This window comes from Denticeps clupeoides, chromosome 1, assembly GCF_900700375.1.
Source record: "Denticeps clupeoides chromosome 1, fDenClu1.1, whole genome shotgun sequence".
NCBI classification, from domain to species: domain Eukaryota; kingdom Metazoa; phylum Chordata; class Actinopteri; order Clupeiformes; family Denticipitidae; genus Denticeps; species Denticeps clupeoides.
This window is the reverse complement of record NC_041707.1, coordinates 33,651,105-33,667,048: the sequence shown is the minus strand read 5'-3', so window position 1 is coordinate 33,667,048 and position 15,944 is coordinate 33,651,105. Positions and strand designations below refer to the sequence as shown.

General features: G+C 45.5%; 2 protein-coding genes across 3 annotated transcripts; both read left to right on the top strand.

The window, feature by feature from the left end:
- The first annotated feature begins 437 nt into the window (after positions 1-437).
- sgpp1b (sphingosine-1-phosphate phosphatase 1b) lies at positions 438-8,245 on the top strand. The gene is made up of 3 exons (XM_028993064.1): positions 438-1,322; positions 3,989-4,078; positions 6,832-8,245. The coding sequence occupies exons 1-3, from the start codon at positions 741-743 to the stop codon at positions 7,381-7,383; spliced, it is 1,224 nt and encodes a 407-aa protein (XP_028848897.1). The 5' UTR covers positions 438-740; the 3' UTR covers positions 7,384-8,245.
- Positions 8,246-12,498: 4,253 nt separating this feature from the next.
- wdr89 (WD repeat domain 89) lies at positions 12,499-15,656 on the top strand. 2 transcript variants are annotated; one of them, XM_028993078.1, is made up of 3 exons: positions 12,499-12,602; positions 12,999-13,670; positions 14,102-15,656. In XM_028993078.1, exons 2-3 carry the CDS (start codon positions 13,001-13,003, stop codon positions 14,602-14,604), a joined length of 1,173 nt encoding a protein of 390 aa, XP_028848911.1. In that variant the 5' UTR covers positions 12,499-12,602; positions 12,999-13,000; the 3' UTR covers positions 14,605-15,656. The 2 variants fall into 2 exon arrangements, with proteins under 2 accessions (XP_028848911.1, XP_028848921.1); XM_028993088.1 differs by having other exon boundaries at positions 12,505-12,514.
- Positions 15,657-15,944: the final 288 nt, after the last annotated feature.

Here is a 15,944-nt window from a genome sequence, read left to right as displayed (position 1 = left end):
GGCCTGTTCTGGTAGTAGCCTAGTGGGGAACACACTCGCCTGTTAACCAGAAGACCCAGGTTCAAACCCCACTTACTACCATTGTGTCCCTGAGCAAGACACTTAACCCTAAATTGCTCCCGGGGGACTGTCCCTGTAACTACTGATTGTAAGTCGCTCTGGATAAGGGCGTCTGATAAATGCTGTAAATGTAAAATGTAAATGTTCTGAACATCCATGACTTATTATTATCAATAATAACACATTTTATATTAGATATCTATGATCTCAGATCACTAATTTGATATTGCTAATAGTTAACAGTCAAACATGAAGAACATCCTAATGAGTCGCATCTTTACTGCACCGATCAGAGCCAAAAGATCCGAATCTCCGAATCTCCGCTGTTGGTACAGTGTGCGTCACCCACGTGCGTACGTCAGTCCCGCCCGCCCGGCCGCCCGCCTCGCGGATCTGTCAGTAACTCACCGGATGCCCGAGATAGCGGAGCGCTCAGCGACGAGCGGAACTCTCCCGCCTCCCAGTCGGCTCGCCGTGTCGCCGGAGCGAAGGAAGAAAGCGGCCCGGACCGGTTCCGGAGCGTGTTTCGGCAGGACGTGCTCCGCTGCGCGCCCCTGGGACCCGTTCTCCACGATGGTGTGAGCGGCGTGAGGCGCAGTGGAGCGCGGCTAGCCTAGCGAGCTAGCGTGCCTGCTAACCGTCGGGCTGAGCGCCACTCCTGACCGCGTCCGCCCCGAAACATGGCGAATGGATTCAGAAGCAAGTTCCTCCGGCTGTGCGAGCATCTCCAGAACCCGCAGCACGTCGCCGGCTTCCAGCGGCTGTGCGGCGTCAGGGGCCCTGTGGCGGAGGATGGGGCTCGGGCTCTGAACAACGGAGCCTGCGCGCACCAGGGAAACGGGTGTCCCGCCGGGAATCACGTCGGGGAGCCCGGCCTCAGAGGCAGCACGCTGAAGCCGCTGCGGAGGAACTCCCTGACGGGCGAGACGGGGCAGGAGTTCCTAGTGGAGAACAAGCTCCTCTACTACCTGTTCACGTTCGGCACCGAGCTGGGCAACGAGCTCTTCTACATGACCTTCTTCCCCTTCCTCATCTGGAACGTGGACGCCTACGTGAGCCGGCGGCTGATCGTGGTGTGGGTCTGGGTCATGTACCTCGGACAGTGCACGAAGGACGTGATCCGCTGGTCCCGTCCCGCCTCGCCGCCGGTGGTCAAGGTGGAGATGTTCTACAACTCGGAGTACAGCATGCCCTCCACCCACGCCATGTCCGGGACGGCCATACCCTTCTCCCTCTTTCTGCTCACCTACGGCCGCTGGGAGGTGAGGTTTATGGCCGCAGTCTTCCAGTGGTCCCAGGACCGTTAGGACGGACCGTAATCTGGTTCGGTGTGTTGCCTGGTCATAATAGTAAATGATGAATGCGACGACCCGTGAATTTTCCAAGGTTGTCTTTCGGGTTTATTTAAAGTGACGTGATTGTCATTGTGAAAGAGTGCAGCACAGCACGCGGTGACACAACGAAATGTGTCTCTACCATCACCTTGGTGAGCAGTGGGCAGCAATGACAGGCGCCCGGGGAGCAGTGTGTGGGGACGATGCTTTGCTCAGTGGCACCTAGTGCCAGCAACCTTCTGATTTATAGGGCCGCTTCCTTAACTGCTAGGCCACCCCTGTCTTAAAGAAGACCCCGCTAGTTCTATAGTAGAAGGGTAATCCCACTTACTACCATTGTGTCCCTGAGCAAGACACTTAAACATTGATGCCTATGATTGCTTCCCCTCTCTGTAAACGACATGGAAAAATGTGGAAATTATCCTTAACAATGAATGAAATGTAAATTATTAGTCTTTTATTTCTATTAAGTTCGCTTTTAGTCTTTTCTTCCTCCCTAGTGTGTGTGTGTGTGTGTGGTGTGTGTGTGTGTGTGTGTAAGGGTGTAGGCAGCCTGATGATCTCCCCCCTCGTCTGAGTTGGAGATGCTTCTGCACTGACTTGCCCGAGCACAGAAGGACTCGCAGATGCGGCTCATACTCGGTCTTATACCAGAAGTCAGAGAGAGAGAGAGAGAGACTGTAATTATTCAGGTGATGCGGCGATGAGCTGCTGAACCCCCCCCATCGCCCCGGAATATCCCAGTTCAACATGTAAAGACTCTCTCTGCAGAGCCGCTGTTTTCTGCTTGCTTCTTAAAAAGAGACAAACTGAGCGGCGGCTGCGGAAAAATCTGGAAGTGAAACAGTGACGATGTCACACTGTTATGAATGTGTGTGGGTTTTTTTATTTTTTTATTTTTTTGGGGGGGGGAAACGATTCCATTTGTGCAAGTGGATTTTACAAACTTGAAAAAGATACATTAATATACATAACTGATAAATTGTAACCTTTAGCTACACACATTTAAAGGCGTGTCCAGCGTATCGCTCCTACTGTACTCTTGCTGCCAAGTTTGGTCAATTCGTGTCCCTGCGTGTGTGGGACCGCGCTCAGAGTTCATCGGGTTAACGCGGACCCGGTCAACACGGCGCACTTCTGCTTCTCGTCACCTTCCTCGCCTGACCTTTGAGCACAAACATCTGTTTCATAACTCTTTGTTGTAAATGATTTAATAGCTGCTTTTTTTTTTTTTTTGTTTGTTTACGTCAGTGCCGTTAACCCGAACCTGCCGGCCGACGGTCACAAACTCTGTTTTAATTCCCCTTTCAGTCAACTTTCACTTGTCCACTTCCTCCGGCTCCCTGCTTTCTCTTCCTGGTTTTTGGTTCCCTTGACTCTGACACTGCATGTGCAGATTACTTTCAGTTGCTGAAAAGTTTCTTGTTCCTGCAGTTGGGGGTTCGTGGGACACACACACACACACACACACACACACACACACCCTGAACATGTGCAGGTTTCTACTTTTTAATGGAGCGAACAAGCTTAATGGTGACTGGCGTCTGGTCAGTCAGCTGTGTGTAGCGATGCCACTGTGACACGGGATCAAGAGGGCAGTCAGTGACATCACCGCGATATGAACTGTGCCGGACCGAAACTTTGGAGCCTTTTTATGCCTCCAGTCCTGCAGGCATTTTCACGCCCTCCGCTCTCTTGAATTGAAGGAGGATCCAAACAGAGATCATGTTCTTATTAACATTTGTTTGTTCAAGGATGGTTTTTATTTAGCTTTTTAGCTTTATGTATGTTATGTAGCTTTGTGTATGTTTGTACGTCAAAATCTTAAAGCAGGACTCTTAGCAAGCTGCATTGTCAGCTTGTGTGTGTGTGTGGTGTACAGGATAAGTGTCTGTTATCTGCTGATCTGTGTGTATTAATTTGGCAGCAAGATGTGCATGTGCTTGTTTGAATTTATTGAGGTTGTATAAAGGAGTGTGTGTGTGTGTGTGTGTGTGCACATGAACACGAACACATACATGCAAGCACATTCCAGCTCCGGCTCCCAATATATATGAAGAACAGTGGAAACCACCAATGGGAGGGCGAGGCAGATTGAGGAAGCCATGTTCATTGTTGTTCGGAGGGAAATCATCTGACACGAATCCGATGCCGCACAGGAGAATGAAAACAATAGAGGAGTGCCGATGTCAGCAGTCTGTCATTATGTCCTCTAAAATAAATAGATATGGTACAAAAAAATTGCAGTCAGGGGATATTTTGCTCATCTACATGTCACCCAAGACTGCATGTCCCCATAGGAGTGGGTGTGGTCGTGGAGAACTTTCTTTGTCTGGCTGTTTTTTCTTTTTATTTTGTTACCTGCATTGTGACAGTCATTGAGAATTTCTTTGTCTTTTGGACATATAAGTTATACTTTTATTGGAAAGTTGCAAGTAGCGTCAGCCTTTGGTGAAGAACAGTTCAGGAAACTATATATTTTATTTTTGCTGCATTCACGTTTAAGCCTTCATCATTTCATCCTGTCTGCGGCGCACTATTGTGTTGTTAACTGGCCTAATTTCTGTGTGTGTGTGTGTGTGTCTTCCCTCCAGTACCCGCTGCTGCTGGGCCTGACTGTGGCGCTGAGCTGGTGTGTGTTGGTGTGTTTGAGCCGAATCTACATGGGCATGCATTCCATCCTGGTAAGTGTTGCTTACTGTAAACTTCAGTTGGCACAGAAATAAGATTGAGGTCAGCAGATATCGTTTTGGGGGAAATATTGCTGAGAAATATCACAGTATTTCCTGTAAATATCAAATAAAATAAAATGTTGTCATGATCAGTAAAACGTGTGTATGTGCGTTCACTGGATTACGGGGGGAAAAGTTCAGAATTACCCCAGCAGTCGTGATAATCACAGATGTGTAGAGACACACAGAGACACACAGAGACACACAGAGACACACAGAGACAGGTTTGTTGATTGGTAAGGATTAGAATTCTTGGAGGCTAATTAAGGCTGGACAGAACACGCACGCACGCACACACACACACACACACACACACTGTACTGTAAGTGCTTACATGTGTCATGAGGTCACCAAGGATTTCCCAGCTCAAGAAAGGACCCCACATAATAAAGCACACAGGCTTTGGCTCACTACACTGGGTATTTGTTTTTCACAGAGAGTCTTCAGAACGAGCTGATATGGATTCAGTCTTTGTAAATTACATTTTTTTTTTTTTTTTTTTTTACAAAGTGCTGGCAAGGTACACAATTTTGGGGGTTTGTGAATGGACACAGTGCTGGGTTAGTCAATTCATTCAATCATTTTATTTATGACCATGTGTTGTTATTTCCAAAAGCCAAAACGCATTAAACTGTAACCAAGAAATCTCAGCTACATTAAATAACACAGAAATGAACTTTATCTTTGTGTTAACTGATATTAGAGGAACTTGTCATATTAGTTTGCGGGAGAAGTGGAGGGAATACAGGGGTGTTGTGTGCATGGCGAAGGCTGTAATTTTCTCATTATGGCCTTGTCAACCATAAGGCTTTACCGTAATTTAGCTGAAGTATGATCTCATGTTCTCATGCGTGTGTGTGTGTGTGTGTTTGCTGAGAGTGTCATGTTTTCCTCTAACTCCCTCTCCGTGGGGTGAAATTAGTCATGGGACCAGTCCTCTTTTCCTCTTTCTCTCTCTCACTCGCTCACACATTCATCCACTCACCATTTTTCTCTCTCTTATGTGCCTCATGTGTCTTCAGATGCACTTTTTTCACCCCTGTGAGGATCTAATTCATCTGGTTTGTTGGGGTGCAGGCGTCTGTTGTCAAAGTAGCCGTCGCCGTGGTTCCAGCCGTGTCATGTCTGTGTCTTGAACGACCTAAACAGAATCCAATGAGATACGTTATGCTGACTTCAACACTAATTGTCTAATGAATATCAGCGCTTTACTATTTAACATTAATATGTGTGACTTTGTACAGCTAAGTCAGGCTAAAAGAATTACCAGTAGTTATCGAGACTGATTCCAATTCATCTAATATTTGTTGCTTGGAGAATATTTAGTGATTCCGGTAGTGGTGTGATGTTGCCAGTTCAGGAGTTTGCGTTGCAGCAGTTTTCTGTTAGGTCCCTTCTCTGTTTTCAAATCAAACTTTAGTCAGTATTGCTTTAACATCGTCTGAGTACTGGTTTGCTGATACTCATTCTGGCTTTGTGGAAGTAGGGGCTTTGCTCTCTTTGTCCCGCCGTGCAGCAGCGCTGCGGAGGGCTGCAGCTCAGTCGCGGTGGAATAATAGGCTTTAGTTTTCAGAATGCTGTCATCTGCAGATTCCTCAGCTCTCTTTCCTTCTCTCGCATTTGCTTCAAAGCGCTGTGCGCTTTTGCCCTTGTCTAGCATAAAATGCCATAACATTTAAAGAACCGTTCATAATTTACACAGGCTGACCTGTAAGACCCCTCCGGGTTGGTAAGCGCCGTTGGTTTCCTGCTCACGTTGCTTGAAACAGTAGCGTAGGCCACGTGCAGTCATGTCAGAGGGATTGACTGCACTTGCGATAACGGTGATTCTTAACATCATCGGAGCACTGATAAAACGTTCTCCCCTCGTCTGCAGTTTTGCCTGAATTCATAGGCAGGGACCAGACCTTTGGACCAGAGGAAGAGCTGCGTTAATGATGACTTCAGCCGACACCACTCTTGTTTTCTGTGTTTGCTGGCAATAATAATTGGTTTTAGAACAAAGTAGTGATGTTACCTCTGTGAATGACTGCATCTTAAATGTGGCCTGGCATGACATTTTTGGTTTCTTTTATATTGGTCTTGTTGGTCTCCTAATACTGAAAACCAGACATGGTGCAGAATTCCAGCCGCTTTGATCCAGTCCCACAGTGACATTTCCCCAGAACACACCGTTTCGGTGTCTGTAGCTTTAAATGCAAATGAGGAGGAGAGAGGCGGGATGAGGAGGAGAGCGGCCTATCGAAGTGAGCGGGCATTTGCCGAAATGACATTCACCAACCACAATGTTTGGCACAAACAGGAAGTCGTGTCTGCATTTTTTTTTTCCCCACACAAATTACATTTACAAATGAGTACAAAACAACTGCAATGCTTTGCACGTTCGGAAGCCATGACGGTCGGTGGAGATAATGTTTTAGGGGAGGTTCTCTGGGTGAGATCCGACCGTCTGAGCACGCTTTACACGTTTCTAGCCACTACAGGACCACAGACAGGCTATCAATGTTAAATAATCTCACAAAGTTACATTTCCATAATAGGGGACCTTTTTTAAGAGTCTGGTGTTTACTCCAGTCTGGAATTTACTTCGTCTATTTGTATAAAAGTTTGAATAAATAAAGGGCTTAACGTCCAGCTTCCCCTTTCTCTGTGTGTGGGTGGTCTCGAGGTTTAACCCCTGCTGTGCTGTGTTTCCCCTCTGTCAGGACGTGATTGTCGGGTTTGTCTACAGCGTGCTTATCCTCCTGGTCTTCTGGCCGACGCTGGACCCCGTGGACAACTTCAACCGGAGCTACCACTACGCCCCGCTCCTCATCGTGTCCCTGCACGTGGGCCTGGGCGTCTTCTCCTTTACCCTGGACACGTGGAGCACCTCCCGGGGCGACACGGCACAGATCCTGGGCACGGGGGCCGGCATGGCGGTGGCCTCCCACCTCAACATGCGCTTCGGCCTGTTGCCGGACCCGCCGGCCTCTGCGCTGCCCCTCCACCTCCCGCCGCTGTCCCTGGCCCTGGTGGGGCGCTGCGCGCTGCGACTGGGGATAGGCATGCTGCTACTGCTGGCCACGCGCGCGCTCATGAAGGCCATCACTGTCCCGCTCGCCTGTCGGCTCTTCCGCATCCCCATGGGAGACGTGAGCAAGGCCCGGCAGCACATGGAGGTGGAGCTGCCGTACCGATACGTCGTCTACGGCACGGTGGGCTTCGGCGCCCTTTTCATGGTGCCCCTGGTCCTATATCTCATGGGACTGATGTGATTGGTCGGTGGGTTTGTTTTCATGGGTGCCTTGAATGAACAGTTTCACTCTTGATTGCGCTGATGTGACCTCCCTTTCCACCAACTGTTACCTTCAGTTGAAAAAAGAATCGAATACCAGTCGTTTAGCGTTGTGCTGCTGTTTGTCGTCTTCTGTCGTGCAGTCGTTGAGCTTTCAGTCTTTTCATAGTTTCATTGATGGAAATCTGAGCCTAATTTTCCCATTTTAACCACTAAGCTCTTATTTGCCATTTTAGAAAACCCACACTGAGCATTAAAACAAACAAATACTGTTGAATTCATTTAGTCTTATCCATGTTTTTGTGCTTTTCTGTTTTGACTCATTCCATAGCGATTACATTTCAAATTTGTTTGAATGAAGTGATTTTCATGTTAGTTTTGTGATTCTTTTTGATCTTGTTCCATTGAACTGTTGGACTTCATAGGAGCAAAGCCATGGATGGGCACATATGACTGCAGCGCTGGCTGCTGATTGGTTCTCTGCACTCGCTTCCTTCTGGACTGGACTTCTCGTGCCTTTCGGAGAGAACCGAACTCCATCGGGACTGAATAGCATCCAACCTGTATCTCTGCAATCCCTGTACACCTTTCCTGCATTTGAACTCTGGGCTGTTGAAAATGAACCCAGATGCCCTGTGAGGGCCACTTTAGTAGCTGTAGATGCCTTTGCTCATATGTTGTTTAGCATATGATAAAATAGTGTTAGCATCTCTGGCTTCCATAGGGCACTGTTTTCGAACTGGCGCTAAGCACAGCGCTGCGGGCTAAACTCAGGATTTCCATAAAACGTTAACCAGAACTCAATCTTTAAATGGTGTTTTTGTAAAAAAAAAAAAAAAAAAGATGACGTTCCTTTCCTTATTTTACCAGTTTATTAATGTATACCCAGGGTAAGCGCATGGCACTGCACTTCGTGGGAGTACAAAAATGGTGGCTACGGCTACGCCGAGTCTTCCAACATTCAGCCGTGTAAACCACTACCCCAGTATGGCTGCTACTCACAGGGTAGTGTGACAAAAGAAAAGCACTACTGAACGTCCGCCATCTGCAGGACCTCCACTGTAGGCAACTGTTGCCTTAACCAAAGCCAAATTATATATTAAAAATATATATACGCTACAGGCCAAAAGTTTGGACCCACCTTCTCATTCAATGTCTTTTCTTTATTTTCATGACCATTTACATTGGTAGATTCTCCCTGAAGGCATCAAAACTATGAATGAACACATGAGGAGTTACTTACTTAACAAAAAGTGAAATAACTGAAAACATGTTTTATATTCTAGTTTCTTCAAAATAGCCGCCCTTTGCTCTGATTACTTCTTTGCACACTCTTGGCATTCTCTCGATGAGCTTCAAGAGGTCGTCACCTGAAATGGTTCTGCAACTTGTTGGCCCCTTTGCCTTCACTCTGCGGTCCAGCACTCCAAACCATCTGGATTGGGTTCAGGTCTGGTGACTGTCCAGGTCTCCACTTTTTGTTAAGTACATAACTCCACATGTTCATTCATAGTTTTGATGCCTTCAGTGAGAATCTACCAACGTAAATGGTCATGAAAATATAGAAAACACATGAGAGGGTGTGTCCAAACTTTGGCCTGTGCTATATAAATATATATAGTTTGAGATCAGTTTTCTCAAAGTACCTTCTAGCCCACATCCAACAAAACTATTTTTCTTCTAGGCCACTCCACGCTTGGTGTGGCTATGAGCATCTGTCCCCGTGGTTTAAAGAAGGGACACCTGTGGTACTGTTTTTTTTAAAAATGCACTATTCCCAGAATGCACCATGTTCCCCACTGCTGGCGTGGGTCGTCCGAACGACGGGGCACGCGTGTCCGTGGGTGCATTTCCCCCCCCCTCCCATGTTCCTTCGATTTGTGTGGGTGTGTTTTTTGTTGTCTAAATGTGTGTTTTACCAGAACAGGTTTTTTTTTTTTTTCTCCCTCTTTTCTCCCCTGCGATTTGAAACTTCGTGCTGCGGAGAACACAACAATAAATAAAGGTTTTTGGAACAGCGGCCGAAACCAGACTCCTGAACCTGTTTGCGTCATGCGGCTCCTTTTTAACGCGGCTGCGGTCCAACCTGGACGTCAGCGGCGGTGAAGCTCCAGCAGGATTTCAGCAGGATCTGCCAGGGCAGGTCTCCATTGTCTCTCTCTTCTGATGGAAGGGCTTGCCTTTCCTCCTCATGTATGTGTGTGTTTAGTTTTTTTTTTTTTTTTTGTCCTCCTCCTCACCAATGGAGACACGCCCTGGCCTGCAAGCTGTAAACTTTAATCCCCTTTTCCTGAAACACACCTTGATCACATTGCATTCCCGCTGAGGAATTTTGCGTGGAAAAAAGACTGAAGGATGCAGGCGCCCGCGCTAATTATACACCCGTCTGCCTCCTGTACATTATGAACTTTTTACCCCCCTACAGCGCACGAAGCGATTAACGTTATTACGCGGATCAATAGCTTCACAGCAAGTAAAATAGAAGTTGACGAGAGTTGTGGGCGTTTCACAGCATCGCCATTGTTGTGCCTTTACTGAGCCCTTCACTATAGACTCAGTGCTGTGATGAAACAGATTCTACGGCTACTGTGTCCATCAGGCTTCGTACATCCTGTGCTTCACTTCTTTTATTTTATTTGATTTTTTTAAACTGAAATAACCCAGATCCTTAAATTCTGAGTACTTCAGAGCACAAAGTCTTCAGGAGTGAGTATGCAACAACTGGCCGAAACAGACGGAAGAATTTTACTTTCTGATCACTAGATATTGATTGACAGTCATGTGAAGCACTGAGAAATGGCTAAAGAGCAAAATCCAACCTGAAGGCCAAATTGAATATATACAGTAGAGTTACAGTTATCCACCAGTCCATCCGGATGGATTTTAATCGAAATAATTTTCTCTGAAGCCATTCTGTTAGACTGGGTTGAAACTCAATTTATTTTTTATGGGGTTGGATTTTATAGAGGCTCTGATTAATAATCCCTGAAACGATTGCACGGTATGGTGTGGATTTACACTTTGAAGTACTGATTCCTTGTGATGTAAAAAAAAAAGGCTGGGCAATTCAGTAAGGGTTCCCTTCTCTTATCTGATAATGCTTCACGTGTTGATCTGCTTTCCCCCCTGGATGTTAAATTACGTGTGTTTGTCTTTTTTTTTTTTTTTTGTACATATTTAAAGCACATGCAATCCCCCAAAAATTAATCATAATTACCCATGGATGTTTTATTATATTCCTGTTCATAATGTCCCACGCGGGCCTCGTGGCTTCAGTTGAATTGACAACGTAAACCATTAAGTTAAGACTTCCCACAAGCAAAATAAAGAGATTTTTTTTTTTCTGGAACCTCTGTTGACCCAGTTCTTGCGGCTGGGAATATGGCTATGCAATGAGGGCAATACTGCTACAAATCACAGTATTGCTATCACAATTGTATTGTGTTGTAGAAAAAGTGTATGTATGAATTATTGATTCCCAATTAATGTGTTTTTAGTGGTAATATTTTCCCCTTGGAATTAATAAATTATATTGTTAATTGAATGACTCTCTCAATGTTCAAATTCAACACTTTTGTTGTTTTTTCTAGCCATGAGGTCCTGTGGATACACACACACACAGAATATTTTAACCTCTTTTTTTTCAAAATGCAATAAACTGATTTATTGCTTTGGTGCTAACATTAAATAGTTCTGGGGAAAAAAGCGGCTGAACCAGGGCACGGTCTGTGGGCCAGAGATGTCCCCCTCCTGGTCAGAAACTCTTCCTGCTTTAATACAACATTCTGAACATATTATGGTATGCAAGGGAGTAAAAATGAGTTGTTGTTTTTGGGGTCTTTGACGATGGTAATGGTCATGTGTTTAGCTTGATTCCTTTAATGGTTAAAACTTTCTGCTGACACAGAGATTGGTGTGCAGCAGGTTCTTGCTGCGAGTGAAATGTAATGACACACTGCAGATTTTCCACAGTGCAAAGCCAAACTACAACAGCAACAACGGACAGGGGGCTGACTGAGCTCCACATCTCTGTTCAGCAGGCTGGAGGGAGGATGAACACACACACACACACACACACACACACACACACAAGCCTGCATGTGCAGCGGTCAGTGCAACCTTCTGTCTTATCCTGCACTTACCACACCTCCCACAGTGAGGACGGGAGGGCCGGATACTAATCAGGGCATCAGATCAACTCCGGATCTGCAGCCAGTGGGTCACAGATCCTGGTCCAGCCACAACACAACGTTAAAGTTACACCTCAGAAGTAAAGGCAGAGAGGATATGTAAAATTTGACTTTGATGACTCTTTACTCTTTTAAACAAAACCTATAACAGTGATAAATAGTGTTAATCTGGTTACTAGATGCATCAAACTGCTATTAAAACAGGAAAAACCTCATGTTAGCCATGTCACTCTGTACAGTCATGGCTACAGATTTTTGATTTATTAAAATCAAATGAGTTTATAATATAAATCACAATCTGAGTTACATTGTGATCTCATTTTGGATTATCGACACAGAGCATAAATCAATTAAAGCCTAATGCCTCCAAGTCTTTAGTGTCGATCTCCACGTATTATATCCTTCTTTACTTGGACTAATGAGACTAATGTGCATGAACTTCCATTTCTTACTTCTACTGTCATTACACCACAGACATTACACAGCAGAGCCAGTGGAACCAGTGGTAAAATGTATATTATTAACCAGCATCCATCCAACTTCAAATAAGAAAATGCTGGAGGAATTAATAAACCAACAATAAATTGTGTATTAATAACAACAACAGTTCTTATATTTTTTTATTTATATTATTTTAATAATTATTATTATCATTATATGGTTTGATAAGGAACTCAAGCCACGTCCACCAAAACCTGGAAGAATATTCTGCTCCACCGGGAGCCTGGTTTACGACTTGGCCAATCAAAACAAGTTTAAGACCTATTTGAATGTTGTTTTTACCTAATATTCTAACTAAAGTTATTCTACCCCTGGCCCCCTGGTGGCCAAACCAGGACAGACCAGCAAACGAGCGGAACGAAGGAGCACAGCCGGAGTTTCCGGCAGGGCGTTAGACAGTGTTACACCACAACACGAAACGTGAGTTATTTGACGTCTGTACGGAGACGATCGGAACGTTTCCGAACGAGGCGACGACAGAGTCCGTATTTCATTGTGGCCAAACTTGGTGCGCTGTGATCAACTTTTTATTTTATTATTGCTGTATAAGAAGCATAAAGAGATGGGAGGCTTTTAACAGCTAGCAGAGATTTAGATTAACTCGTATATTTCTGTTCCCAGATTCATTATAATGTAGTTTAGTGGGTTAAAATTCAGGAAATTCTCCCCTGTGCTATTGTTTACCAGTCATATATATTTTTTTGCTCCTACAACATCTCAATAAGGCTCACTTGTTTCTTAAAATGCTAAAAATGTATGCGAAGGCTTCTAAGCAGTGTGGGTTGGAAGGAAAACACTCTGTTAGGGGGTCCTTGTTCTAATCCTGGCGGAATATCAGTAATTTTGTGTGTGTATATATATATATGTATTTCATCCTAATTCATTTCCTCTCTTCCTACTGTAGCCATGGAGGGCCTAGAAGACACATTCAAAACCTTGTCGATTGCTCTGCGGTTGCAGCCCAGTGAACCCACGTATGTCCTGGACGTAGCCCAGCAGCCCGGTACCAGTTCCAGTACCGGCTTGGGCTCCGGTCTTTTGGCGGTCAGCTGCTCCAACCGCGCCATTCGTTTGCACAGCAAAGATACGTTGAAATTGCAGCGTGAGTTTCAGGGTCATGCTGGTGCGGTGTGTGGGGTCCGTTTTGCCCACTCCTCTCCCGGCCTGTTGTACTCCGGCTCGGCTGACGGGACGCTGCGGTGCTGGGATGTGCGAGCTCCCGGATCAGATGCCGTACAGACGTACCGCGTTGACCCTGGCCACTCGTTCTGCTCTTTCGACCTGAGCTGTGGTGACCTGCTGCTATGTGCAGGTACGGAGCAGGCGGGCGAGGACAGCTTCCTGGTGTTCTGGGACGCACGCATGGCCAAACAGGGCACGGTGCTCGGGGTTTATTCCGAGTCGCACAGCGACGACGTCACGCAGGTCCGCTTCCACCCCCAAGCGCCGGACCGATTGGCAACAGGCGGGAGCGATGGTCTGGTGAATGTTTTCGACCTGAGCCTGGGCCCAGAGGAAGAGGCCCTGCTCAGCACCTGCAACTGCGGATCTTCGGCAGCCACCGTCTGCTGGGCAGGTGAAGCCATTTCTTCCACTATTAGGCTCATCTTGCACCACACAGCTCTCCAAAACCACTCTATTTAAAGCGATCTGTTCCCTTTCTTCCCTCATTCCAGATGATGTTCTGTTCAGACCTCAACAAATTTTTTTTGTATATATTTTTTGAGAGAATTTGAGACTATGATTTGGTTAACAATTTATCGAACAATCTCAAAGTAACCTTTATTGTCATCTTAGCGATATACAGTCCAGTATATAGAAAGACGGGACAACAATGCTCCAGTTACAGTGAAAACTCGCAGAGTTATAGTTACATGGAGTAGGATTATGTACCCGGAGTACATTTGCCGGAATGTTGTTATTCGCTGCTTGTTGTGGCGCCGCCAGAACATCTTCTTCACTTTTTTTTTTTTGGTGTTCCATTTGTTGAAATCTTGTGCTCAACAGGTAAGGACTTCGACCAGCTGCTGTGTTTGAGTCATGATGAAAGCCTTCACTTGTGGGATGTGGCTCGACCTGACTCTGATGACCCCCTGACCCTCCTGACAGCGACAGATGCACGTTCTCTAGTTTCTCTTCCTGATGGTACATCCCTGGACTACTTTGTGGGAGGAGCTTGGATCGAGGAGCCTGGGAAGCTATTAGTAGTGGGAGGGACAAGTCGTGGGGAGCTCCACCTCCTGGACTGCAGCGGGGACGGCCTGAGTCTGGTGAAGTCACTAAAGGGTGGTCACTCAGCGGTGGTGCGATGCTTCCTCTGGCAGCCAGCAGGGGGTGGTCTACTGACTGGAGGAGAGGATGGGCTGCTTCTGCAGTGGAAACCAGGTGCAGAGGAGCTGGAATCCGGGAAGAGGGTGACTTTAAAGAGCACCTCCGCCATGCAGCTCAAGTCCAGATCTCATAGGAAACATGGGACCAAGAGAGATAAGAAACAGGAAGTGTCACACTGATGACATATTGTGATTTACAGGTGTCAAATATATACACTTCCATTTTCACCTAAAGCTCCCTTGAATGAGAACTTCTCAAGAGATTCTGAATCATATTTATATTCATCTTCTGAATAAGTACCATGTGAAAGATTTCCTATGACATTATTGCATACATTGATGCAATATTAGTAGTATTGCTGAATTTGTTCATGACCTTGTCATTGCACAGTATGGTGCAAATATATAAGATGTGCTGCTTAAGGAGTAAAAACCACCCATGTCAGTTCTAAATCACTGGTGTGTGATGCAATTTGCAATTGCTAGTACTAGTTTTTAAAATTAGGGCTAGGCAGATTATTGAGAAACAAATAAGTGATACAATCATTCCATTTTAAGAGCTTGTAACTAATTGCAACTTCACTGGTTTACACAGTTTTGTATGGTGCTGAATCCTGACTTGTGATCAGGCATTTGACTGGTTATTCGCAAAAATCAAAGTGATGTAATGGAACGCAGGTTTAGTTCTGTTAAATTGTATCTACTCTGCCTAATGTTATATGTTTATTAATAATCAATATATTTTATGGAGAAATAATCATCCTTTCTACCCTTTCCAGCTATTTTCCCAGCATGCAAAGTGAACCTCTCTCGCTCGCTCGCTCTCTCTCTCACACACACACACACACACACACACACACACACACACACACACACACACACCACACCTGGTAAATAATGTGTTCGTACAGGCTTTAAAATATTGAGAGCCAGTCAGTTTGCTTGTTTTACCAGTTTTTCTTCCAAAATCTTTCACATTTTAAAGCATTTTATTTTTGTTTTGAGGGTGTGTCCAAAGTCAGCGTAAACAGTACAAAGCTGTAATAGAGTTTACCCACTTTCACAACTTTCTCTCGGATTGGATAACTTCCTCTGAATTTCATAACCTCTATCGTGACATTATGCTGCCTGGCTGCAACTTAATTTTCATAAAAAGAAACAATATTTTTGTCTCATGTTCTTCTTCTCTGCCCTTCACCCATTCCTTTTTCTCATTTATTTTCCCTTTCACTCTGTGCATCTGTTTTTTTTCTTTCTCCAATATGAATCCTCTTCCTTATCAGACCCACTCACTCACATACTTTCCATAACTGCTTAGTTCTTCTCAGGGTCATGGCTGCTGGAGCCCATCCCGGGACACTGAGCGCAGGGCAGGGGCTCACCCAGGGTGTGGCACCAGCCCACCATAGGGCACACACACACACACACCCCTACTGAAAATTCAGAGTTGCCAATTCAGTGTTCTCCAATTATAGTAGAAACACATGCCAACACATCCAAACACTAGGTCAAACCCAAAC